This window comes from Sus scrofa, chromosome 2 (assembly GCF_054392235.1).
Source record: "Sus scrofa isolate SSC_HxYL_T2T_F1_AM1 chromosome 2, Sscrofa_HxYL_maternal_Yorkshire_Landrace_v2.0, whole genome shotgun sequence".
Taxonomy (NCBI): Eukaryota; Metazoa; Chordata; class Mammalia; order Artiodactyla; family Suidae; genus Sus; species Sus scrofa.
Window position 1 is genome coordinate 75794257 of NC_139384.1, and position 27963 is coordinate 75822219.

General features: G+C 48.4%; 1 protein-coding gene across 15 annotated transcripts in view; it reads left to right on the forward strand.

Annotated features, from left to right (window-relative positions):
- CACNA1A (calcium voltage-gated channel subunit alpha1 A) overlaps positions 1-27963 on the forward strand; it is a 378703-nt gene that overhangs the window by 288790 nt on the left and 61950 nt on the right. For all 15 annotated transcript variants that reach the window (XR_014837530.1, XM_085012704.1, XM_085012699.1 and 12 more), the window contains 5 exons: positions 12098-12561; positions 14462-14600; positions 16559-16688; positions 22081-22140; positions 22870-22976. Coding sequence is in view for 14 of the 15 variants with exons in the window: in XM_085012704.1 (XP_084868830.1) it covers positions 12098-12561; positions 14462-14600; positions 16559-16688; positions 22081-22140; positions 22870-22976 (900 nt within the window). In the remaining variant the exon portion in view is untranslated. The remainder of the gene's footprint in view (positions 1-12097; positions 12562-14461; positions 14601-16558; positions 16689-22080; positions 22141-22869; positions 22977-27963) is intronic.

Consider the following 27963-nt stretch of genomic DNA (forward strand, 5'->3'; position numbering starts at 1 on the left):
GCTGGCCAACACCAGAGCCACAGCAATGCCAGATCTGAGCCACATCTGCAACCTTCACCACAGTTCACGGCAATGCCAGATCCTTAACCCACTGAGGGAGGCCAGGGATCGAACCTGCAACCTTATGGTTCCTAGTCATATTCATTTCCGCTGTGCCACGATGGGAACTCCTATTTCTTTTGTTAATGTTCTCTTAGTCTTTGTTTATATCACCTGCCACTAGGGCATCGTTTTTTTTTGTTTGTTTGTTTGTTTTCTTTTTTAAAAGAAACTCTTGGTGTTCTCATTTGTGGCTCAGTCGGTTAAGGACCCAAATGATATCCATGATTACAAGGGTTCAATCCCTGGCCTCAATCAATGGTTTAAGGATCCAGCATTGCCACAAGCTGTGATGTAAGTCGAAGATGCAGCTCAGATCTGGCATTGCTGTGGCAGTGGTGTAGGCTGGCAGCTGCAGCTCCAATTCAACCCCTAACCTGAGAACTTCCACATGCCTCAGGTGTGGCCCTAAAAAAAAAAAAGAAAGAAAGAAATGCCCTTGTAAGTTTTTAGTGTTTTCTTTGTTCAATATTAGGTATTCTTTTTTTTTTCTTCTAGTTTTATTGAGATATAATGGACATATAGCACTATAGGAGTTTAAGGTTCTGCATAATGATTTGACTTACATACATCAGAATCATACTGATTTTTAATGATGTGTTTAAACTGTTCTCTTCTATGCCATATGTACAAAGCTGGCACTTCTCAGAATTGAATGTGTACATGAATCCTCAGGGATCTTGTGAAAATACGGATTCTAATTCAGTAGGTCTCAGGGGCAGCCTAAGATTCTGCATTTCTAAGGAGTTCCCAGGCGAGGCCAGTGCTGATCCAGGGACCCACTTTGAGTAATGAGACTCTAGAGGACAGAGTGAAGCAATTCTGAGCAGCAGACACTTATACACAAAATCACCATGAATGCACCAGGTACAAATGCTAGCTGACTCAGGGTGTAGGCAACTGAAATGACACAGGGGAGTCTCCATCAGTGTGAAATGCTCCAAAATGGGACATTCCGTATGAAATAGAATCTGGGCTTCCTTCAGTTTATCCAGTAGTTTCAATTTTGGGAAGATGCAATGTATTATTTAAAATATGCAAAAAATATTTTATGTTGATATGTAAAACAGAGTTAGGTTAAAACTAAAGGCTCAGGAGTTCCCATTGTGGCTCAGTGGGTTAAGAACCTGACCAGTGTCCATAAGGATTTGGGTTCGATTCCTGGCCTTGCTCAGTAGGTTAAGGATCCTCCATTGTCAAAAGCTGCCACATAGGTCACGGATGCAGGATGCCAGGATGAGCTGCCAGGATGCAGCTCAGATCTGGCATTGCCATGGCTGTGGCATAGGCCAGCAGCTCCGATTCAACCCCTAGCCCTGGAACTTCTATATGTTGCAGGTATGGCCCTAAAAAGAAACCAAGCAAACTATAGTTTGAGATCATTACAAGCAGATTTTTCTTGTGCTACCTGCAAGAGAGCCATTAGAAAGTCATGAAAGAGGATCATTCTTCCCCAGTGAGACTGCCCTGCACATGCGAAGATACTTATATACCTGCCTCCCATTTCCTAAATGTCCACAGTGCTCCCTCAATTATTATGGCATTAGGTCTCCACATAGCTCCACAAGAGCCCCCTGAAAACCATTGTTCCCAAGAAGGGAACAGTGTTCTAGGCTAAGAATAGCATGTACAAAGGCCCTGAGGTAGAGAAGAAGTTTGGAGGGTGAGGAGAGAATGACAGGCAAAGAAATTGAAGGGAGGGCAGGGCCTTGACTCCTCCTGGGGAAATGGGAGGCTACTGAAGGGATTTTAGGTGGAATAAAGTGTTTAGCACAAGACTCTATAGTTAAGAACCAGTAGGAATTCCCTCTGTGGCACAGTGGGTTAAGGATCTAGCATTACCATAGCCATGGCATAGGTTGCAGCTGAGGCTCAGATTCAACCCTTAGCACTTCCATATGCCATGAATGTGACTAAAAAAAAAAAAAGAAGAACTAATGGATCACTGCTACTATTATTAATACTACTACTAATGCTGTTATCATCTTTGTTATTGGATCTACTCCTGCCGTTGAAAGGGCAGAATGACAGGGACAAGTGTTCCCATTGTGGCACATCGGAAACGTATCTGACTAGGAACCATGAGGTTGTGGGTTCGATCCCTGGTCTCGATCAGTGGGTTAAAGATCTGGCATTGCCGTGAGCTGAGGTGTAGGTCACAGATGTGGCTCGGATCCTGCATTGCTGTGGCTGTGATGTCGGCTGGCAGCTGTAGCTCCAATTGGACCCTTTGCCTGGGAACCTCCATATGCCTAGGTGCGGCCTTAAAAAAAACAAAAACAGGGAGTTCCTGTCGTGGCGCAGTGGTTAACGAATCCGACTAGGAACCATGAGGTTTCGGGTTCGGTCCCTGCCCTTGCTCAGTGGGTTAACGATCCAGCGTTGCCGTGAGCTGTGGTGTAGGTTGCAGACTCGGCTCGGATCCCGTGTTGCTGTGGCTCTGGCGTAGGCCGGTGGCTACAGCTCCGATTCAACCCCTAGCCTGGGAACCTCCATATGCCGCGGGAGCGGCCCAAGAAATAGCAACAACAACAACAACAACAACAAAAGACAAAAGACAAAAAAAACAAAACAAAAAAAAAAACAAACAAAAAAAAAAAAACAGAAGGACAGGGACAAAGAGGCAGCACAAGGAGTTCCAAATTCCCATCATGGCTCAATGGTAATGAACCCAACTAGTATTCATGAGGACGTGGGTTCAATCCCTGGTGCATACACATGACAGCTTGGATCATGGTGTAGGCTGGCAGCTACAACTTTGATTTGACCCCTACCCTGGGAACTTCCATATGCCATGGGCGTGGCCTTAAAAAAAAAAAGGTGGCACAGCCTGATGATGAAGGACCAGGATTCTGGTGTCAGAGGTCGCACTGCTGCCCATCACTTCCTAGCTGTGTGATTTGCAGCATGTCACTTCCCTCTCTGGGCCTCTGTCTCCTCATCTGTAAAGTGGGGATAAGAAGAACAGTACCTCCCTTCTAGGGTAGGCATAAGGTTTGAATGAATTGATACATATAAAATGCTTTAAATGGTGCCTGGCTTATATAAGTGCTCAGTAAACATTAGCTGTTATTAGGATAAATATTATTCGATACTCAATAAATGGCAACTGTTTTTAGTCGTAGCAGTCATAATAAGCATTCAATAACTTTTAGCTATTACCATTATTATCGTTAATATTAAGGCTCTTTCATCAATATACTTTTAAAAAAAACCTTTAGATCCATAGCCTTAGATTATCCTCTCAAGCTCCTTCTATTTACACACAGGGAGACTAATGCCCAGAGAGAGAAGAGTTTCCCCAAGGGCAGCCAACTGATAGCAGTAGTGTGATAAGAACCCAGCTTTCCTCAGCCCCACAAGTGGCCCCTGTTCTCCCTCCTCTCCAGAAGAAGAAGGTACCTCCCCATTTCCACTCTCAATCTTCAACAGGAGGGCAGCACCGTTCATTCCTTTATTACTAGACATGTCAAATGTCCTGGCCAGGAGAGGTGCTGTTCATTTGGCTGATTAAAAGTTCTAATGCTCATTGGAGAGTTCCCACTGTGGCAGAATGGGTTCAGTGGCATCTTGGGAGCACTGGGACACAGGTTCGATCCCTAGCCCAGCAGTGTGGGTTATAGATCAGGGGTTACCACAGCTGTGATAGATGTTGAAACTGTGGCTTGATTCTGATCCCTGGCCCAGGAACTCCGTGTGCCCCGGAGCAGCCAAAAAAGAAAAAGAAAAATCTGATGCTCATTGGAAATAAAACTTCATAAAGATTCAGGCACTTTTAGAGAAAAAAAAAAAAAAAATCCAGAACGAGCCATTCATCCGCTTTTAAAAAACGAGAAAACAAACAAACAAAGAAAGGCAAAGATAAAATTTTATTCAAAAACATAACGTACTATAACCGAATCATTGCTGTACACCTGAAACCAACACAATATCGTAAATCAACTCTTCTTCAATTTGAAAAAAAAATGCAATGCTGAGAGGGAAAAAAGAGCACAACATACTAAAAGTACATTTTAGTTCTACATTATGATGACGCCAGTTGTGCATTTCTCCTCTTGTCATTCCTTAGACCTTTCCCCGAACATACTCTGTGCTTCTGGGTTGTCCCACCCCCCCACCCCCCCACCCATGCCTGCAGCTTGTGGAAGTTCCTGGGCCAGCGATCGCTGCAATGACAGCACCAGATCCTTAACCCATTTCTCCGTAAGAGGACTCCCATACTCTGCTTTGGATTCTCCAGGGCATTGATAAGTATAATCGTTTTCTTTCCATTCCCCCATCTCCTCCCCTCATTTCTATTTTCATCTCTTCCTCCTCAGTTTCCCCAGCTTTAAATGTCCCCCTCCTCCAAAGCTTTCACTGGCTTACTCCAGTAAAAAGTGAATGGAGGGAATTCCTGTCGTGGCTCAGCGGTAACGAATCTGACTAGTATCACTAGTATCCATGAAGATGTGGTTCCATCCCTGGCCTTGCTCAATGGGTTAATGATCCAGCATTGCCGTGAGCTGTAGTGTAGGTCACAGACATGGCTCGGATCCCTCATTGCTTTGGCTGTGGGATAGAGGGTAAACTGGCAGCTGAAGCTCCAATTCAACCCCTAGCCTAGGAACTTTCATATGCCAAAGGTGCAGCCCTAAGAGACAAAAAAAAAAAAAAAAAAAAAAATGCCCCTTTCTTAAGTCTTATAACATATAAAACTTAAAAAGTACTGATTTTGTTGGAAAAGTTCCCCTCCTGCCATCAGCTAAAAAGAAAAAAAAGAAATTTTTTAAACAAAGTGGATGGGAGTTCCTGTTCTGGCACAGCGGAAATGAATCCAACTAGGAACCATGAGGTTGCAGGTTCGATCCCTAGCCTTGCTCGATGAGTTAAGGATCTGGCATTGCTGTGAGCCGTGGTGTAGGTCGCAGACATGGCTCAGATCTGGCGTTGCTGTGGCTGTGGTGTAGGCCAGCAGCTGTAGCTCTGATTAGACCCCTATCCTGAGAACTTCCACATGCCACGATCACAGCCCTTAAAAAAAAAAAAAAAAAAAAAAAAAAAGTGGATGGAGCACATTCTCTTTTGTATCATTAAACAGTTGCCGGCTTCTGAGCCCCCACACTAAGCGGCTGAGCCCAATGTTACCACCAGGGCCACCAAAGTGAGGATGGAACTTTCTCTGACTCCCACCGTATAAAAAAAATAATAATTATGGATTGCAGGGCATCCACCACTCCCCAGTAGCTAGGCAGTGCCTCCTGCTAGATTTGGCTGAGCAAGGGGACCTTTTGCCAAGACCTGCGCCACCCTTGAATTAATATATCAGCTATTTGCATACTAGTGCCACCTGCTCCCATCACCATGACAACCTACTCCCCAAAAGGAGCAAGAAGAGAGATACTGGATTTCTGAGCCTCACAGTTTATCCTACATAGGGTTGGGGGGGGTGAGCTTCATCCATTAACACTCTGGTTCTTACAGCACCCCCAGTTTGCCTTAGCTGGTATCCTTGGCACCTCCATTACATGCACCCCAAGTCATCCATTGCCCCATTTTCCTCACGGAGTGGTGCTATAGCTTAAGATCTCTAGGACCAGAGTTCAGCTCAGCCCTTTCCCATCTAGGGAAATGCCTTTGCCTTTGCCTCTCTGGGCTTTATCTTCCTCATCCATAAAATGAGCCCGATCCTGATACCACCTCAGATGGTGGCTGTGTGGAGACTAAACGAGTTAATACGTGCAGGTCTTAAGGACAGTGGGAGCACAAGGAAGCAGGATCTAGGGACTTGAGCATGCCCCAGGCAAGCTGTCCATAGCCCTTGGCAGAAGGATGCTGTAGTGATTAGCTGGCAAAGAGATGCGGTACAGGGCAGGCGTTATGCAATCAGCTGCCTATTCCGGGCAGATGATAGCAGATCCCCAAGAGGGAAGGGGGAAGGGGCCCTGACTTCAAAGTTTTCTGCCCCTTTTGAGTTCTCCTTGGAGACGCTCGGAAATGAAACTTGCCGAAGATTGATATTAGGCCTCTGCAGGCTGAGCTTGTTAAAATGCCACAACAAAACTCCATGACAGGCAGAGCTAACAGAAGAAACAAAAGCAAGACAGAATAAAGACCCTCAGATCCCCTTTCTATGCAAACAAGGGGCTCTTGGTCCTGTGCATGAGGCTGTCCCTCGAACAAAACCTACACCTAGGCCTCATCTGCTATGCTATTTAGCACAATCTTTCTGGATGGTGACCAGAGGATTCATATTTGAAATGATAACTTCACTGAGCCTGCTTTTTGGTAGGGGTATCTCTCTACTTAAACAATATATTGGAGTTCCCGTTGTAGCTCAGTGAGTTAGTGTCAGTGAAGATGTGAGTTCGATCCCCAGCCTCACTCAGTAGGTTAAGGATCCAGTGTTGCCGCAAGCTGAGTTGCAGGTCGCAGCTGTGGCTTGGATCCAGTGTTGCGTGGCTGTGGTGCAGGCCAGCAGCCGCAGCTCAGATTTAGCCCCTAACCTGGAACTTCCATATGCTGCAGGTATCACCCTAAAACTGTGTGTGTGTGTGTGTGTGTGTGTGTGTGTATGATAAAATATTCCCAGACAGCTTTTCATCTGATGTACAACTTCTAAAAAGGTACCAGGAGTGGGTTAGCATCAGGCATCTCTTTGTGGGCTATGGAAGAGGTTGAGGAAACGTTGGTTGGTTTTCATTTAATTGACAAAATGTATTTCATTTAATCCACACAGAATTCATTTCATTTAAGCCACACCATCGGAGCTGATGTTCACTGTCCAGCCACTGTCTCAGGTTCCCAGGGCTGCAGGCATTGACATTCGTCAGCTGATAGAAGGATCACTCCAATATCTGCCTCCATCTTCACATTTTTCTTTCCTCTGTCTGTCTCTTTCCCCTTCTCTCCTATTCTAAGGACATTTGTCACTGGATTTAGGGTTCACCATCTAATTAAGAATGATCTTATCTGGAGACTCTTAGTTATATCTGCAAAGACCCCTTTTCCAAAAGATAGGGAGGATGTATCTTTTGAGGGGCCACCATTCAACCCACTACAGTCCACCCTCTGAGCCCTCTTCAGGTGCAAAATACATTCACCTCATCCCAACATCCCGAAAAGTCTTAACCCAGCATTGGCTCAAAAATTCCAAATCTCATCATCTGAGTCCAGTATGGGTGAGACTCTAGGTATGAGCCCTTTGGGAGCAAAATTTTCTTCCATGTGTGGACCTGAAAACTTGAAAACAGATTATCTGCTTCCAAAATAACACTGGTGGGACAAGCACAAAATAGACCTTCCTGTTCCAAAAGGGAGAAATTGGAAGTAATAAAGGGCCCCCGGTCCGCAGAAAATTCTAAATCCAGCAGGGCAAATTCCACTAGGTTTCAAGGCCTGGGAATAATGCTCGTGGCCCTCAGCATATTCACACACTTATTCCTCACAGCAACTCAGTAAGGTTATTGTCACCCTGTTATGGGGGAGAAAGTCACCAGTGGTTACATAACAATAAGCTCTGGGATCTTTACTTTAGTCTCCAAGTTATAGGGAAGGTTCTACTAAGTATTGTCCCCAATTTAAAGATGAGGAAATGGCATTATCTTGTTCTTTTTAATGGCTGAGTAGTATTCCATTGTGTATATGTACCACATCTTTTTAATCCATTCTTAATTCCATGTGCTCAGTGGAATACCACTGAGCCATAAAAAAGAACAAAGTAATGCCAGTTGCAGCAACATGGATGGAACTAGATACTCTCATACAAAGTGAAGTAAGTCAGAAAAAGACAAATACCATTGATATCACTTATATCTTGAATCTAATATATGCTACAAATGAACCAGAAAAGAAACAAATTCATGGTCTTGGAGAACTGACTTGTGGTTGCCAAAGGGGAGGGGGAGGGAATGGGATGGACTGAGAGTTTGGGGTTAGTGGATGCAAACTATTGCATTTGGAGTGGATAAGCAATGAGATCATGCTGTATAGCACAGGGAACTGTATCTAGTCCCTTGTGATGGAATTTGATGGAGAATAATGTGAGAAAAAGAATGTGTACGTGTGTGTGTGAGAGAGACTGGGTCACTTTGCTGTACAGCAAAAATTGACAGAACATTGTAAACCAACTATAATAATTTAAAAAAAAGATAACAAGGGGAGTTCCCGTCGTGGCGCAGTGGTTAACAAATCCGACTAGGAACCATGAGGTTGCGGGTTCGGTCCCTGGCCTTGCTCAGTGGGTTAACGATCCGGCGTTGCCATGAGCTGTGGTGTAGGTTGCAAACTCGGCTCGGATCCCGCGTTGCTGTGGCTCTGGCGTAGGCCGGTGGCTACAGCTCCGATTCAACCCCTAGCCTGGGAACCTCCATATGCCGCAGGAGCGGCCCAAGAAAAGGCAAAAAGACAAAAAAAAAAAAAAAAAAAAAAAGGAACCATGAGGTTGCGGCCTCAATCCCTGGCCTTGCTTTGTGGGTTAAGGATCTGGCGTTGCCATGAGCTGTGGTGTAGGTCGCAGGCCCAGCTTGGATCTGATGTTGCTGTGGCTGTGGCTGTGGCTGGCAGCTATGGCTCCAATTTGACCCCTAGCCTGGAAACCTCTATATGCCGCAGATACGGCCCCAAAAAGTAGAGGAAAAAATGCAAAAATGAAACAAGGAATGCGGTGCTGGTGGCTTAGCTAGTGGAAGGTCTCCCAGGGAAGCCAGCATTTTTTTTAATTCCTAAGTGTTAGATAGGTTTAGGGTTCCAGATTGGGTCTAGGGAACCAGGCCCATCCTGTCCAGGAACCAAATTTGGCTCCTTAATTGCATCTAATCTCTCAAGTGTTTGATGAATGGGTACAACCTGAGGGCTTTCTTTTGCTCACTTCCAGTCTCTTGAGTGAGCGTGTGATGGCGACAGCCTGACAAACCATTTTCTAGTGTGCTTGACTCAGCATCTCCGGGCCTCAGTTTCTTCATCTGTATAATGGGGGTAGTAACAATCCAGGCCTCATAGGATCTTTCCAGAAATTGAGTTAAAATAGAACAGATGCTGGCTCACACTATTGACAGTTACAGTGAGTGCCAAGAATTCCCTGCACGCCGCAGCTATGGGCTCCCTCCTGGGAGACCTCACACTGCTTAGTAAGAGAGCTACAGTATCAGGTGGGGGTCATTATGGGGCCTGGAGCCATGTGGTCTGGGTTCAAGACACCTCTGCCAGCAACTGACCATGTGGCCTTGGGCAAGGCCCTTCCCGTCTCAGGTTGAGAAATGGGGACAGTCATCCCTCATCCATAAAATGGGAATAACACCACCACCCACTCCCCGTGGCTATTCTGAGGATTAAATGAGCTGAACATGTGTCAAGTCTGGCACACAGCAGGTACTCAGTGTGAGGTCTTAAGAGATGTGAAGGGCACCGGTTGCAGAATTAAGGATTGCCTTTAAGAAGAGCCAGAGGGAGGAGTTCCCACTGTGACCACAATGGGATGGACAGCATCTCTGCAGAGCTGGGACACAGGTTCAATCCCTGGCCCGCCACAGTAGGTTAAGGATCCAGCATTGCCATAGCTGTGGCTTAGGTCACAACTGCATCTCAGATCTGATCCCCGGCCTGGGAACTCCATATGCCACAGGGTGGCAAAAAAAAAAAAAAGCCAGAGGGAGAAGTTTTGGACTGCAGAGTCCTCTGAAGAGAGGAGTCATCGAGATTATAAACCACAGATGTCCCGGTGTTTCCAGGAAACAGACTTGGCCAGGGCCAGTCCCCGGGGGTGGAGGAAATAGGAAGCCTTATGGAGCTCGAGTTGTGGCTTAGTGGTAATGAACCTGATTAGTATAGTATCCATGAGAATTCAGGTTCCACCTCTGGCCTCGTTCAGAGGGTTAAGGATCTGGTGTTGCTGTGGCTGTGGTGTAGGTCGCAGCTGCAGATCCAATTTGATCTGTAACCTGGGAATTTCCATATGCCACAGGTGCAGCCCTAAAAAGAAAAAAAGAAAAAAGAAGGGGGCCTCTTAACTGAGGATCCAGGGTCCAGAGGGGTGTCAGAAGGCAGACAGAGCAAACTGGGAGTCAGTTCCATCCAGATCCGTGCACGGGTGGGCAGAGCTGGGGCCAGCCAAGGACATACGGTGAGCAGAGCCTATAGCCTAGAAGGCACCAGCCAGACTCCAGACCCCAGCCACCTCCCAGGGGCCCAGCTCCTGAGGGTCTCTGGCAAGTGGGGGTGAGTATACAGATGGGAGGAGGCAGGAGTTGATGGGAGGTCGGGCCTGTGGGACTTCTGGGCCTCAGTGTCCTCATCTGAAAAAATGGGGACAGTCATTTATCATTCGACAAGAAATAACCAGGCCCTGTTCTGGGCACTAAACTTGTCTATGAACAAGAGAGACAAAAATAAACCCCCTTCGGAAGTCCCTGGTGACATACTGGTTAAGGATTCAGCATTGAACCTGCTGTGGCTCGGGTTCGATCCCTGGCCACGAAACTTCCGCATGCTGTGGGGGTAGCCAAAAAATAAATAAAAATTAAAAAATTAACTCCTTACCTTGCAGAGCCAATGTCTCAGTGAGCATTGAGGTCAAAAAAGCTCAACAAGGACCTTTAACTTTTTTTTAAGAGTATAGTTGCTTTAATTTATTGTGTCAATTTCTGTTTTAGTATAGCAACCCAGTCGTGCATATACAGACATTCTTTTTCTTATACTATCTTCCATCATGTTCTGTCCCAGGAGATTGCATATAGTTCCCTGTGCTGTACAGTAGGACCTCATTGCTTAGCCATTCTAAATGGAATAGTTGACATCTCCCAACCCCAAACTCCCCATCCATCCCACCCCCGCTTAGCAACCACAAGTCCGTTCTGTGTGTCTGAATTTGTTTCTGTTTTGTAGATCAATTCATTTGTGCCCAGGCCGTTAACTCTTTTCTCCCTTCCTCCAAATGCACTGAACACTCCTATTCTTTCTTCTCACATCCATCTGCTTGGTGTTAATTGTTTGAGTAATTGAGGCACCAAACTCCCATCCACCTCATCCCCCCACCCCGACCCTGCACTCTCCACCTCCAGCCCCACCAGCTTCCTGAAACTCAACGAGCTTGTCCCTATCTCAGGGCCTTTGCTCTGGCAGTTCCCCCTACCTGGAATGCTTTGCCCACCACACTTGTACCCCTATGAGAAATTACCTTCTGTGTTCACCAGCTGGGTGGCCTTGGGCAAGAGACTTAACCTCGCTGAGCATCAGTTTTCTCATCTGTAAAATGGTGCTAGTAGTGGTGCCTCTTAGGGCTAAGGACGGAGGGGGTATTCCAAGCCAAGTGCTTAGAAGCACCTGGGGATTTGTGTTACCGTAATGTTTGCTGTTATTATTCTCGTTGTTATTTTTTTTATGTCAGTGTACATATGTTCCCTGCTTACTACAAGCATTTAATGCCATGAGGCAGTTCCCCCCCTAAAGTGATGGTGTCCTTGTGACTGCTTTAGCCGCTCCTGGGAATAGTCTGTGCCCCAGTCCTGCCTCGGAGCTAATGTGGGACACAGAGGCAAGGTCAGGGAAGTTTGGGTCAGAGGATGCAGGCTCTGGCAGAGAGTTTTTTCCCCTCTGATTTCCCCGTGAGGAAGTAGCCTTGACCCCTAGGCAATTATATTCACACGGGGCCTTGATCCCCATGAAGAATGGATCAGGGAGTTCTCACTGCGGTGCAACAGCCTCAGCAGAGTCTCTTGGGAGCACTGGGACGCAGGTTGGATCCCTGGCCCGGCACAGTGGGGTTAGGGATCCAGCATTGCCAAAGCTGTGGCTTAGGTCGCAACTATGACTCAGATCTGATCCGTGGGAACTCCATATGCCGAGGGGCAGCCAAAAGAGAGGGAAAAAAAAAAAAAACTGACCAGGACCTGGAGAGTTACAGGACACGGCCCTTCCGTGGCCAACCCGTACCTTGAACAGTAGACTCTTGGGCAGGATCCAGAAACGTTCATTCCATTCTAACTCACTTATGGGTTCTTTCTCATTGGCCTGCCTGCCGCAGAGAGAACCAGGGCTCCGGGGTCCCCATGTCGGGCCCCAACCTGTCGACCACCCGGCCGATCCAGCAGGACCTGAGCCGCCAAGACCCACCGCTGGCCGAGGACATTGACAACATGAAGAACAACAAGCTGGCCACCGCGGAGTCAGCCGGTCCCCACGACAGCCTCGGCCATGCTGGCCTGCCCCCGAGCCCGGCCAAGATAGGAAACAGCACCGACCCGGGCCCCACGCCGGCCCCACCCACCACAGCCACCAACCCCCAGAACACCGCCAGCCGCCGGACGCCCAACAACCCGGGGAACCCGTCCAACCCCGGCCCCCCCAAGACCCCCGAGAACAGCCTTATCGTCACCAACCCCAGCAGCACCCAGACCAACTCAGCTAAGACTGCCAGGAAACCCGACCACACCACAGTGGACATTCCCCCAGCCTGCCCAACCCCCCTCAACCACACTGTCGTCCAAGGTATGAGCTCCAGTCTGGCACCTCACTGGGCAGGGCAGCCTGCCTCCTGGGCTCAATCCTCACAGCTCAGCTGGGTGGCCCTGGATGGTGACCCCACCTCTCTGGCCTCAGGTTCTCCCTCTGGAAAAATGGGTAGAAACACAGTTCCCGCCCCACAGGGCTGCTGGGAGGATTAAATGAGATGATCTGCTCCATAGCTTAGCAATATTTCCTACATCCTGATTGCCCCCAGGGCAGCCAGGGAGCCACCATATTTGAGAAGCAGCAGATCCCTCTGATGGAAGTTGGGGGGAGGAGGGGGTCAGTTGGTTCTCTAAGCCAGCGCTGTCCAAATGTGACACAGGCCACCTCTGTAATTTTGAATTTTCTAGCAGTCATGTTCAAAGAAGGAAGGTGGAGTTCCCTGGTGGTCTGGTGGTTAGGATTCGGCACTTTCACTGTTGCTGCCTGCGTTCAGTGCCTGGTGTGAGAACTGAGATCCCACATCAAGCTGCTGCACACCGTGGCCAAAAAAAGGGGGAGAAGAGGAAGGAAGGAAGAAAGAAAGAAATGATTTTAAAAATAAAAAATAGATGAACTGAACCTTAATTGTAAATTGTATTTAGCCCTAAATGCTCTTCATTTATATCCAAAATGTCAACATTTCAATGTGTCAACAGTACCTTTTAAATTATTAATGAGGAGTTCCCATTGTGGCTCAGTGAGAGAGAGAACCCGACACTGTGTCTGTGAGGATGGGGGTTCGATCCCTGGCCCCGCTCAGCAGGTTAAGGAGCCAGCGTTGCTGCAGGCTGCAGTGTAGGTTGCAGATGCAGCTCTGATCCAGTGCTTCTGTGGCTGTGGTATAGACCAGTTCAACCCCTAGCCTGGGAACTTCCATGTGCCACAGATGCAGCTGTTAAAAAAAAAAAAAAAAAAAAAGAAGAAGTTATTAATGAGCTATTTTACCATCTTTTTCTTGTACTCGGTTCTGGAAATCTGGCAAGTTTTACACCGACAGCCTAGTGCATTTTGGAGTAGCCATGTTTCACATGTTGGACAGTGCAGGTCTAGGCCCTGGAGGGACTGTCTGTTTTTGCTCCCCCTTAAACCTCCCCCATGTAAAATCATGATCTGAGAAGCACTAGGAATTTGGGAGTTACCCCCTGATCTTACCATTTTCAGGATGGTAACAGGGGCCCCGTTCCTTTGTGTCAGTTCTGTGTAAGCACTGTCTGAGAGTCTGCTCAGTAAATGCTCACTACAGCCCCACAAGGCAGACCTTGCCATTGTGCCCATTTCACAGATAGAAAAAACTGAGGCTCAGCCTGTCCACAGACACACAGAGCAAGTAGGCTGCAGAATCAATGCTCAGGAGGATGGTGCCTCCCTGCCCCAGTCAGAAGGGTGTTAATGGAGGGAAACTCTGCAGTTTGACTGTAGGAGAGCTCAGTAGTCCCATCTGTACAGTGAGGCTTGGGACCCACCCTGCCTGCCTCTAAGTGACAGTAGGAAGGTCATCAGGGGCTCGGGGCAGGTCCGTTACTATCCCATTAATCACAGACTTGGGGGCAGGTCTGTTAATACCAGACTCACGGCTATAGAGGGGTTAAAAGCAAGCAATCTGGGAGCAGGCTGACCAGGTTCAAATCCTAGCTTTGCCAAAGCCCAGCCACGTGACCTTAGGCAAGTCATGTCACCTCTCTGTGCCTCAGCTTCCTCGTCTATAATAAAGTGGGGAATCATAGAGTACCAACCTCTTAGGGTCATGTGAAGATTAGATGGCTGAAGAGGGGGCCTGGCACATAATAGGCACTTTCTCAGTGTCAGCTGCTTTTCACCTGCTCTGGGGAGTGGACAGGAGACCAGAGACTTGTGGGAAACCGTGGAGGGAGCCCTGTGTTGGTTCTTGTCCCAACAGTGAACAAAAACGCCAACCCAGACCCACTGCCAAAAAAGGAGGAAGAGAAGAAAGAGGAGGAGGAAGACGACCCCGGGGAAGACGGCCCCAAGCCCATGCCCCCCTACAGCTCCATGTTTATCCTCTCCACCACCAACCCGTGAGTATGGCCCATGGCCAGGGCAGGGGGCTCAGGGCTTCCACTGACAAGGGGTAATGGGGATGACTTGCCTCTAGGACCACAATTAGTCCATAGGAGACTTTGAGCAAGTTTTTAAATGATGCCCTGCAGAGTTCCCGTTGTGGCTCAGTAGTTACAAACCCCACTAGTATCCACGAGAACACAGGTTTGATCCCTGGCCTCACTCAGTGGGTTTAAGGATCAGGCTTTGCCATGAGCTGTGGTATAGGTTGAGATGTGGCTCAGATCTGGTGTTGTTGTGGCTGTGGCTTAGGCCGGCAGCTACAGTTCAGATTTGACCCCTAGCCTGGAAACTTCTATATGCTGCGGGTGCAGCCCTAAAAGACCAAAAAAAAAAAAAAAAAAAAAAAAAAAAAAAGGTGCCACTTTCTTAAGTCATATAAAATATAAAACTTATAAAGTACTGATTTTGTTGGAAAAGACCCCTTCCTGCCATCAGCTGGAAAATCATAAATATCCAAATCTACACAGACTGTGATGTGAGAGATATCAAAATGGCTGCCTTGTGCAGTGCACAACCTGTACAACCATACATGGCAGCCCTGGTCCCTGAGCTCTGCTCCACAGAGGTATGGAAGGGAAGATGGTCTCTGAGTTCCCAGAAGGGAAGATGGTCTCTGAGTTCCATGGCCCTCTGTCTTGGCATCCTTGAGAAGGATGGATTATTTAGGAAAGACATTTATCACATTTATGTCTTGGTGGCTCAGAAGTTGTTTTTCCAAAGGGTATTTCTTGAAACCCTGGTTCTCCAAATGCTTCTTGACAAAGAAGAGTCATGTCAAATAAGCCGCAGGGGAAACTGCTTTCTCTAACCTGCCTCTTGGAGTCTCACCGTGTGCATTTAATTTTTTCACTTGGTTCACTTTCTGTTTTACTAAAGAAATACTTATGTGGCACTTACTCAGCACCAGGCACTATTCTGAATGCTTTACACATTAAAAAAAATTTTTTTTCTCATAATAACCCTATAGGGTTTGGTACTGTGTTTATCCCCATTTGACAGATGAAGAAACTGAGGTTCAGAGAAGTGAAGTCACCTGGCCCAAAGTCATAAGCAAGCAAGCCAGAGAGCCCAGACAGACTGACTCCAGTATCTCTGTTCTTAGCCATTCGACCCTGTGCCATTCATACAGTTTCATGACAAATTTATCGTAATTAGTTCCACTTAAGAGGTTAAATACTCAGGTATTATCTCATTAGCACATTAAAGACTCTGATAAGGCCTGCAATTTAAAATTTAAGTAACTTTTTGGAGCCTCTACCATGTACCAGGTATATATATTCACTCTTTTGATCCTCACATTCTTGTGAGTTAGGCACTATTTTTAAGGTCATTTCACAGATGAGAGCACTCAGATACAGTAACTTGCCTAAGGTCACTCAAATAATTTTAAAAAAAAAAATCTAGGAAGTTCCCTTCTGGGGCAGCAAGTTAAGGATACAGCATTGCTGCAGCTTGGTGCAGACCACAACTGTTGCGTGGGTTTGAGCCCACGGCCCAGGAACGTCCACTTGCTGTGGATGTGGCCAAAAAAAAAAAAAAAAAGAAAGAAAGAAAGAAAAGAAATCTTCTTAACCCCAAATTTCCCAATTTTGTTTGACCACGTGACATTTTTTTCACCTACTGCAGAATCAAGGACAATGCTTCTTGAACTCATCCTGTGAATGGATGTCCCAGGGGTGTTGTTTGGAAGCAAGAGGAATTTATAAGCAGAGATGTGAACACCTTCCCTCACTGAGGCCTCCCCTGCCTCAAGAGGGCCGTCAGATATAGGAACCTGACACTTTTCTGGGTGTGGGATCTTGGGAGTTAGAGATCTCGGGTAGTGGTGGGTGACATAAGGAGATTACCGAAGGAGAGGGCACGGTAGCCTGTGGTCTGAGTGGACGTCTGCACACCCACCTCTCCCCAACAGCCTTCGCCGCCTGTGCCATTACATCCTGAACCTGCGCTACTTTGAGATGTGCATCCTCATGGTCATTGCCATGAGCAGCATCGCCCTGGCGGCCGAGGACCCTGTGCAGCCCAACGCACCTCGGAACAACGTGAGTGGCACCCAGCAGGCTCCTTCCCAGCCCTGCTCCTCTGGCACGGGCCACTTCCTCCTGCATTCTAGAAGCTGATAGCCTGGGTGGAAGGGATGTCAGGGGTGACCCTGGACACAGGCCCCAGGGGAACTTTGGTTCTTAAGGGATTTCTGGAGGAAGGATAGTCCTTGAGACTCTGTGTGTCTGGTGGGGAAGAGGTGGCTTTGAGTGGCTGGAGCTGAAAATTGCTGGAATCTCTGGCTGGGGCAGGTTGGGGTGGGAGTGGAGGAGGCTGGCAGAGTGTAGAGGTGCACAAGCTCCGAGTGGAATGTGGGGGGTACCGAGACCTCCCCTCTGCAGCCAAGTCTCACCAAACAGACTTTTTTTCTCTTTTTTAGGGCCACACTTGGGGCAATATGGAAGTTCCCGGGCTAGGAGTCAAATTGGAGCTGCAGCTGCCAATTTGCACCACAACTCATGGCAACCCCGGATCCTTAACCCACTGAATGAGGCCAGGGATGGAACCCTCAACCTCATGGATATTAGTTGGGTTCTTAACCCACTGAGCTACAATGGGAACTCCCAGACTTTTTTGTTTTCACGTGAAGCCTTGAAAGAAAAAATTATTTTGACTTGGAAGCATATGTGCCTAAACTTTTAGCTTTGGGGAGAGCTGAAAAGCTTCGGGGGCCCAGAATCTGCTAACAGCCCCTGTCAATTGAGTGCTTGCTGTGTTCCCAGCACAACCCTGGACACTTGAAATATCCCTATTGGGCAAATGAGGAAACTGAGGCCCAGGGAGTTTAAGTGACCTGTCCGGGGTCACACAGCAGAATTCCAGTTCTGCCTCCCCTAGATTTCCTACTGCTTCCCCCCCAGCCATCTGTTTTTGAGAACTACTGTGTGCAGGTCACCCCTTGAGTCCTGCCAAGGAAGAGTGAGTGTTGGCCATAGTTGAGAGGGGAAACCAAGGCATCAATGGGGAGTAAGGCGTGGCAGAGGCTGGGCTGGTGGCCACGCCTTCTTCCCCAGCTCCTTCCTCTACCCCCATCGCACACAAGCCTCCCCACCACTGCAGAGCCAAAGGTACATTTTCCACTGGGAGCCCGGCCCTGCTGCCCTTGCTAAGTAGGTTAGGAGCCTTGGCGAGGCTGGCAGGTCCCATAAATCAAGCCAGGTCCGCAGCTTACTTTGCACTTTCCCTTCCTTCGCAGGCCTGGCAGGCCCCCTGGGGACCCGATGGGGAAGATAGAAGGAAATAATTAGAGCAAGGCTCCCGAAGGATACTGGGACCAGGGCAGGACAGAGGCTGCACTCCGATACCTCCTGCTGCCCAGTGTCCCCAAGGGAGCCAGGATCGTGGAGGGGGCGTCCCAAAAGAGGTCAGCAGACCCCTTGCCAATTCTAAGAGGTGGAAGTAGGCTTTATCTCTGGCAAGGAGTGGGTGGGGATCCTGGGGCCGGAGACCAGCCCCATGGGGCTTTTGCAAAGTGCTGGATCCTCTGATAGCCTCCCCCCACCTGCCCCACCTCATCTCACAATTGCAACATCTCTCCTCAAAGCCCTCCCCTATTCAGAAAGTACCATGGCCCCATACTGGCCGCTGATGCCCCAGAACTCCTCCCTGAGTTCTTTTCAGGAGCTGATCTAGAATGGGCCTCAAGAATTCCTGCTGTGGCACAGTGGGTTAATAATCAGCTTGGCTCTGTGGCATTGCTGGTTCAGTGTCCGGCCTGGTTCGATGCCCAGCCAGGCGCATAGATCGGATTCAGTCCCTGGCTGAGGAACTTCCATATGCCATGGGTGGGGCCAAAAACAGAGAGGAAAAAAAAAAAATAGAAAAGTGGGGCCTTAGAAAAGTGTGAAGAACATGTGATCCAGAGTTTATCAAGGTTTTTGTTTTGTTTTGTTTTGTTTTGTTTTGTCTTTTTAGGGCTGCACCCACAGCATATGGAATTTCCCAGGGCACAGCAAGGCCAGATCCGAGCCACATCTGTGACCTACACCGCAGTTCATGGCAATGCCAGATCCTTAATCCACTGAGTGAGGCCAGGGATCGAACCTGAATCCTAATGGCTAGTAAGGTTCATTTTCTGCTGAGCTGCAACAGGAACTCCTAGCAAGGATTTTAAAGCACGCACACCCATGTAAGCATCACCCAAAGCTAGAAAGAGAACATAACTTCCCCCGACCACAGGCACCTCCTCCATTACCCCCTGTTGTCAACAGTGCCTCTGCAGCTGGGTTCACAAGTGGGAACAATGTCTGCAGACACATTTGGGTGTCATGAGTTGGGGTGGGTCAGGGATTGCTACTGGCATCAAGAAGGGGATGCAGCAGGGACACCGTTCATCACCCTGCAGTGCACAGGGCAGCCCCTCCGCAGAGAATAACCTGCCCCCTATTGTCAACAATGCTGAGCTTGAAAAACCCTACCCTAGAGGCATCCACAGCTCCAACTTCTGGAAGGAGCATTTCTTAGCTCCTCTCATTTTCCTACCTGTGCATGCATCCTTGAACAGTAGAAAATGAATTTTTGCCTGTTTCTAACAGATGGAATAATTCTTTGCCTCTCTTCTGTCACCCAACATTGTGTCCCCCATGAGATGAGCATATATTGCTGTGGATAGTGATGGTCATTCTTTTCCATTGCTGTTTAATATTCCACTGTGCGGCATAATTTGTTTATCCATCTTCCTGTTGACAGTTATTCTGATTGTCTGCAGTTTAGACAGCTGTCACCACATCCCTTACCCCCCAACATGTCTCCTGGGGCACCTAATCATGACTTTCTCCAGGGTACATAATCAGAAATGGAGGAGTTCCTGTTGTGGCTCAGTGGTTAACGAATCCAACTAGGAACAATGAGGTTGCAGGTTTGATCCCTGGCTTTGCTCAGTAGGTTAAGGATCCAGCGTTGCTGTGAGCTATGGTGTAGGCTGGCAGCTACAGCTCCAATTCAGCCCCTAACCTGGGAACCTCCATGTGCCACGTGTTTGGCCCTGAAAAGACAAAGACAAAAAAAAAAAAAAAAACCAACATAGTGTCCGTGAAGATGTGAGTTTGATCTCTGGACTTGCTCAGTGGGTTAAGTGTCCAGCATTGCCCCAGGCATGCTGTAGGTCAGTGATGCAGCTCAGATCTTGCATTGCTGTGGCTGTGGTGCAGGCCAGCACCTGCAGCTCCGATTTGACCCCTAGCCTGGGAACTTCCATATGCCACAGGTGCAGCCCTAAAAAGAAAAAAAAAAAGACATAGGTGGAATTTCTGGATCATAGAATTTGCATATGGTCAGTCCCACCCAGTGCAGCCAGAATGTTTACTGGGTCATACAGTGACATTTGCACCAGCATCATAGGAGGGTCCCACTGCAGCACAGTCTTGTCAACACTTGGTGCTGTCAGCCCTTTGATTTAGCCAACCTGGTGGGTGTGGAATCTCACTGGGACTTTGATTTGCATTTCCCCTGTGATCAATGAGATGGAGAACCTTTTTGGATTCCACTGAGCCACTGAAAACTTCCATTTGCATAAGTCAAAAGGATCTACATATGAAATACAGTTGAACCTGATTTTTTTGGCCTTTTGATTTCCTCTTGTCTGCTTATTAAGCTATCCGGAATTTGATTCACCTGACCACCTGGTTGGCCTTTCTCCTCCCTCCTTTCCTTCCTTCTTCCTGTCCATCTGTTCATCACTTCATTTAGTGATTATTTAATGAGCTGCTGCATGTCAGGTGCTGAGCTAAACATCAAGGATTGACAAGGGACGAGACAGTCCCTGCCTTCCTAGAGCTCATGAAGCACCAGGCCTTTATCCATGCTGTACCCTCTGCCCGGTACACCTGAAACGCTCTCCCACCACCATCCCCTCAGCCTTTCCAGACCCTTCCAGCCCCTTGCACCTGCCACCCATCCCAGGAAACCAGCTAGTCTGGCCACTCTGGTCTCCCATGGCCGTGCAAGCACCCCACATGATGGGAATGGGAGTTGTGACCACACAGAGCCTAGCTCCTGAAGGACCCAGTACAGTCTCAGCTATTCATGCATTTTAGTCAGCAAACATTTCTTGAGCTGTACGCTTGGCCTTGCTCTATAAGTTGGCAATGCCAAGGGGACAGACAAACATCTGCCCTTCTGAGGTTGATATTCAAGTAGAGGAGATGAACAGAGAGATTCTTAATAACGATAGTAAGTGATTTGTCAGGAAGTAATCAGTGCCGGGGGGGCGGTGAGAGGTGGGAGAAAAGGGGTAGACTTGGTAAGGGAGATCACAGGCACCAGGAAAATGGAATTTGAAACAGGCAGCCAGGGAAGGCTGCAGTGAGAAAGGGCTATTTGAGCCAAGTCATGAACGAGGAGAGAGAAGGAATCAGGTAGAACAAGGGGAAGAGCATTCCAGGCAGAGGGAACAGCCTGTGCAAAGGCCCTGAAGTGAGAACATCCAGGGTGGCAGAAGCAAAGTAAGCAACAGGGAGTGGAATGAGGTAAGGGCAGGGAGGTGACCAGGCAGATTAGGCAGGGCCTTAGGCACCACAAAGAGGACTTTGGCTTTTACCTGGAGTGAGGTAGGAGCCACAGTTTCTTGGGGGCCGGGGGTGGCGCAGAGAGGTGCGGCCTGACTTGGGTGTTCACAAGCGCCCTCTGGTGTCCATACTCAGTAATTACAACTCTTACTTCTCCAAGGCAAATCTGCCAGAGTTGGCCCCCTGTCCTTACCATATGCTGGGCTTGCACCAGGGTCACACCAGAGGCAAACTATGACATGGACATGGCCAGGAAAGGGGCCAGAATGCAAGACATTGCCCATCCAAACAGAAACCACTAATGCTTGGTCTTTGTAATGTGGTGGGGAGGGAAAGATTCAACCAGCTCTGGTGAGCATGTAGCCACTGATTAGGGAGAGAGATAGACACCACAGTAGAGCCTGGTCCCCAGTGTCTAGAGGACTAGTCATGTTTAGGAAACCCTGTGTGGGAACAGTTTCTCACCCAGGAAACCCAGCAGGTCAAGGGCACTGGGGGATCAGGCCCATCACCAACGGAGACAGGCCTCCTTGAGCTTCCCTCTGGTCTATTTAGGGCTTGGGGCAAATAAAAAAGGCACCCTTCCCGTAGGTAAGCAAACCAGCCTAATAGAGTAACTTTCGTTGAGACTTTGCTGCCATCTGCTGGAAAATTTCATTGTCACAACATACAAGTCTGCACTGAGATAGGGTGGGAGGGGCCCTCGTGAAGTGCATGACCTGCTCGGCTGTAGGAAGCTGCAGCATTTCTTCATGTGGGTGGAGACATTTGCTCCTCGGAGACTTTGCTGGAGGCCACGCACCCCGGGGCGGGCATGACTAGGTTCATGGGGGCTACACCAGAGCAAGCCAATGATCTGCTGCCCCCTTGCTTTTCTCCCCTGCAGGTGCTGCGATATTTTGACTACGTTTTTACAGGCGTCTTTACCTTTGAGATGGTGATCAAGGTGCGTGCCAGGGCTCCATAGGATTCTGCCCTCTCAAGAATGCCACCCAGGGACAGGAGGCTCACCCCAGAAATTACAAATGCTTGCTGTGTTCGAGAAGCAGCAAGGAGTATGGTGTGACTGAAAGGAGTGAGGGAGGAGGGTGGGGAAACCAGGGCAGGGAGGTGACAGGGACCAGTCATGCAGGAACTTGAGGGCCATGAGGACTGGGACTTTTTATCCCAAATGAGGTGGGAGCCATGGAAGGGTCTGAGCAGGACTTAGGTGCTCACTGGCGCCCTCTAGCCTCCGTGAGAAGGAAAGACTTGTGGCAGGGAGCAGAGTGGTTGGGAGCCAAGAGAACTAGGAGCAGGTGATCCAGGCAGAAGAGGATGGGAACCCGCCTAAGGAAGTGGCAAAGAAGGTGGTGAAAAGTAGACAGGATTCTGGAAGGTGTGGTAGGCAGAACCAACCAGGTAGGCTGATGGATCTTGGATGAGATTAAAGGCTTTGACCTAAGAACCAGCAAGTCAGAACAATGTTCATAAGATGGGAAGGTGTCTTGGGCAAGGGCTCCTCACTCCTCCCCCAGATCCCCTAGCCACTGTCCCAGCCCTTAAGGATGAGGTGATCCCACTAGCGTCCATCCCCCCTCCTGTTGCCCCACCCCCTGAGGCTAGAAGAGTAGATGCTGCTCCCCGTGGTGGGGATAAGGGATCAGAGCGCCATCTCTTCTCCCTCTCACCATAGATGATTGACCTTGGGCTCGTCCTGCACCAGGGTGCCTACTTCCGTGACCTCTGGAACATTCTCGACTTCATAGTGGTCAGTGGGGCCCTGGTGGCCTTTGCCTTCACGTAAGTCTTCTATCAAAGACTCCTCTTGCCTCTTGGACCCCCCACTCCTGGCCCACTGGATCAAGGGATGTGTTCTTGGGGGGTGTAGAGATGGGGAGAGTGGGTTCTGGGGTGGTGGGAAGCCTACGCATGCTACCAGGAAGAGCTTCGATTGGCTTTTGCATGATGCCCACCATGGAGGAAGAAGAGAAGGGCCCCCACCTTCTACCTCCTCACACAGTCACACCACCAACCCCTGCTGTGCTGCTTTCTGTAGACTAGCCCCACCAAGACATCTCATCTTCTTTCTGCTCTCCAAGCTCTGCCCAAGTTGCTGTCTCTTTGGGGAGCCCCTAAAAAGACAATCAAGAGATGAATGTGCATGAGAATTCAGACTCCCCTCCTCCCCCACCGTGCCTGAAGGCCCTGTAGTTGTAAACCTTATGACTCCCCTTGTGTGTCTCACTTCTTCTGGCAATTCTAGAACACTCTGCCCTCTGAAAGGTCATGCCTTATCATGCAGCTCCAAGATGGCACCCAAGTTGAGGGCAGTCATTCCAAAATAGCACCCCAGGGCTGAGAATAGCCATTCCAAGATGGTGCCCAAATTCTGGGGAACTGTCTCAAGATAGCAGCAGAGTTCTGGGCAGCCATTCCAGGATGGCACCCAAAGGCTTAGCAGTTATTCCAAGATGGTGCCCAAAGGCTTCAGAACCATTCCAAGATGGTGCCCAAATTCTGGGCAGCCACGTCAAGATGGTAGCTGAGTTCTGGGCAGCCATTCCAAGGTGGCATCCAAAGGCGCAGTAGCCATTCCAAGATGGTGCCCAAATTCTAGACAGCCATCCCGTGACGGCAGCTGAGTCTAGGCAGTCATTGCAAGATGGTGCCGGAATTCTGGGCAGCCACTTTAAGATGGCACCGGAGGGCTCAGTAGCCATTCCAATATGATGCCCAAGTTCTGGGTGGCTATTCCAAGATGGCATCCAAGGGCTGAGTAACTATTTGCTCTTAGGGCCCCGGTAGCAAACTTAGCAGTATATCCCTCAAGTTGTAGACAATTGGGGCAGGATGGAAAAACCTAATTGGCCCCTAATCCAGAAACAGATCTTCTTAGGGACCCTGTCTATGCCCATCACAGTGGATCATTCCCCGAAAGGAAAGTCTGAGGGATTCTGACCCACCTTACCTACAGAATGAGAAATCAGGGGCTTCCTCTGTGGCTCTGCCTCCTTCACCAACCCCCCCCCCCCGCAGCAGATCTGGAGAAGCCCTTCAGTGGCCACCTGACCAACCAATGAGGACTTGGCTTGTCAGGAGGCCAGAGTGGTGGCCCATTTCCAAGTGAAGGACTAAAGTGGGCCACTCAGATTCTCCCTGGGAGTGTAATGAGGTCGAGTTGTGTTGGAAGAACAAGAAATCTCCAGAGTTTCTGGATGCCCCTGAGCTGCTCAATGTACAATGAAGGTCAGGAGGCTGAATGTATTTCTGACTCTGGCCAGACTTCCCACTCCCTTTTTCTCTATCTTGTACTTTCTCCTCCTCCTTCTGTGTCTGCTTTCTTTCCACCCTCTCTCCTTTTCTATCTCTTTCTTTCCCTCTCCCTCCTCCCTACATCCTTCTCTCTCTCTCCCACTTTTTTAAGTAATTGAATATTTGAGTATTAGAACAACAGAAGAAGTCTTTTTTTTTTAATCAAGAAGTTTGGCTACATAATCATTAAGATGCCCTGTAGTTTAATAATAATAATAAAGTACACAGCAATTTAGAGGGGAAAGATTGTCACAGATAAGATGTCCATGGCCTTCATATAGAAAAAGCAGTTACAAATCAATAAGAAGCACTGAACCTCCATAGGTAAGTGAGCAAAGGATTTATGCAGAAATGTCACAGAAGGCTGACTAATAAAATTTTTCCAAGTGCAACCTTGTTGGAATTAGGAGACATATAAAATACAAACAAGATTGAATATGTTTCTTATCAAGTTAGCACAATTTCTTCCCCCAAAAAAAAAAGATTTTAAAAGGTACGTGAGGGAGTTCTCGCTGTGGCACAATGGGATCAGCAGCATGTCTGCAGTGCCAAGATGCAGGTTAGAGCCCTAGCCTGGCACAGTAGGTTAAAGGATCCGGCCCACTTGGGGTTTTGCATCAATGATATGAGAACGCATAGACATAGGTCACAACTGCAGCTCAGATCTGATTTCTGGCTCAGGGAACTCCATATGCCACAGGGTGGCCCAAAAAAAAAAAAAAAAAAAAAAAGATATATGAGAATGTAATGAAATATGCTTTTCCCTCCCTCTATCAGTTATTTGAGCGGCTCCTACAAAGAGGTCCTGAGAAAGTTTCAGCTCTAAAAAGCCAAAATGTTTTATGGCCCTCAGCATGGAGCGAATCCATCTCAAATCCCCTTCCCTCGCTCTTGTTTCTGTCTTTGTCCTTCCTTCTCTTTTCTCTGTCCTTCCCTCTCTGACTTCTTCTCCTCCCTGGGCGTGCGCAACTGGGCGCGTGCTCTCTCCCCCCCCCCCACTATCTCCCTCCTCCCTCCCTCCCCTCCCCCACTTCCTCCAGCCCTCTAGGATGACATCACCCAAATCCCTTCTAAATCAGGAAGTGACCACATCTATCTCTTCACACACCTTTGCCAGCTGTGCCCCGGTGGATGGGTTTTGCCCTCCACGAAACCACCACTGGGTGTGACAGTAAATGCAGTGTCTGCTGCCTGTCAGTTCACCCCGGCACTTTCCTTCCAGACCTCTGTGGGAGCCAAGAAGCTTCAGTGCTAAAGCCCTGTCCCACCTCCATCTCCCATTTGGCCTCACAATTTGGGGAAAGGGTGGCCTTCAAAAGACCTGAGAACAAGGCTCTCAACTGCAGTGCTTTTGCCATGATGGGCCATAGCTTCCCTGGAGCAACAATTAGGCTCAACTTTAAGCAAACCTAATCTGCAAAAACAAAATTATTTTTCCACCCGGAATCAATCAGCAAAATGACTTCTTTGTGTTTGCAAAAGAGTCTGCCACAGGGAGCTGATTGTTTTTTTAATTTTTGAGTTTTCATTTTAAATATAAAGTTATACGAGGGCATTCAAAATGAGCCTACAGCTCCCAGAAATTTGGCAGCCTATTTGCAGAGTCAATCTTTTTAACTGATTTTATGAAGTTGCTACAGGCATAAAGCCACAGCCAGTCTATGTCCTTGAAAAATCCGTTACAAATTGTTTTTTAAATTCCTTTGCAAAGAAAGGGTCTGGAAAAGGATTTAAGGCCATCCCTTTGAGTCTCAGTGAGATCATAGATCTTGCAGGAACCAATGTGTAAGATTGTGCCAGTGGGATCCTGACAAGTGTTAGGGACTCTCATGGGATTTTAGAAGAGCTGACAATCCCAGGAGCACCTTCATGTGATGGTCATAGCTATGGAAGAGGTAGACTCTGAGACTCCGCCACACCACATTCTCCCCACCTCACTGCCAAGAATCCATCTGGCACTGCCACTCTTCCTCCAGGGCAGGGCTGCAGGTCAGGCACAACTGGCTGAGCACCTTGATCAAGCCACTCCTGCATGCCCAGGAGGAAATCTGCCCCAAAGCCAGAGGAGGTACCCCCAAGCTGCTACTTTTTTCCCCAGAAATTTTCAGAATCCTCTGCCTGGCTTCAGGTTTCTAGCCTCTCTTGCCTGAGAAAGTCTCTCAGCCTGCAAGGACTTTGCTTATTGTCTTTCCTTGTTACCAGATAGATGTCACATTACCAGGGGTAGGGGATACTCTGAGAGTCTCCTGGAGTCCTTTGCTGCTTTTCTTGCTGTCCTTTTAATTCTCATTTTCTGTTCTGTTTGTCTCTCTCCTCACAGACAAGGCTGAGAACCCCAGCAGGTTTTAGATTAACCTGGTTGTTTTAGGAAAAGGTGCCTGCAAGTCTGTCTGGTTTCTTTCTAGACATGCAAGTTCTTTAACCTCTCTGTGCCTCAGTTTCTCCATCAAGGGAAGAAACTTGACTGGGAATAATGATTGTAATAGCTTCCATTTACTTAATCTGTGCAACAACCCCATGCAGGGGTTGTTTTATCACTCCCTTTTGGACATTAGGAAACTGAGGCCCAGAGAGATTATGGAGGAAAGTGAGTCTAGCAAATCTAGCAATCTGGGAGTTCCCATTGGGCTCAGTGGGTTAAGAACCTGACTAGTATCCACGAGGACTCAGGTTCAATCCCTGGCCCAGTGGGTTAAGGATCCAGAGTTGCCATGAGCTGTGATATAGTTCGCAGATGCCACTCAGATGTGGCATTGCTATGGCTGTTGTGTTGGCCGGCTGCTACAGCTCCAGTTCAACTCCTAGCCTAGGAACTTCCATATGCCACAAATGCAGCCCTAAAAAAGAAGGGGAAAAAAAGTTTAGCAATCTAAAACAAGTTTGGGTTCAACCATCAGGTTCAGGGTTGCTGCCCATCTTCCAGCCCTGAGCATGGAGACTTTCACAAGTCAGCAGAATGAGACTTGGCAGCCCACCCAGCCTGGGTTCCTGGAGGCCCCAGCAGGGTCTAGACATCCAGAGGAAGGGGGCATGAGGCTATTCCCTTCCTTGGTGAAAGGAATCTTGCTGTTCCCACCTGTTGGGTTGGAGGCAAGGATTCTGCCACAGTGCCGTGATTGTGGCCCCGTCTCGGATATGGGAAAACTATCCCTGTGGTCACTGCAGGGATGGGTCGAAGCTCTCCCCACACTTTCCACCCCTCCTGCACCTCCCCCAATCTCTGTGCGTGTGTGTATGTGTGTGTGTGTGTGCCTCATCTACTATGTTCCATGTCCATGCAACCACCGTTAACACACCATTTCACGAGTCATCCCACATGACATCATGCTCTGTGCCCATGCATCGGAGTGGTCAACTGACATTTCCCAGCAGCTGGCAGATCATGATCCTGCCTTCACTGCCAAGAGTACATCTGGTGCTGCCACTCCTCCCTCCAGGCAAGCCAGCACAGCTGCCCAGAGCACCTTGATCAAGC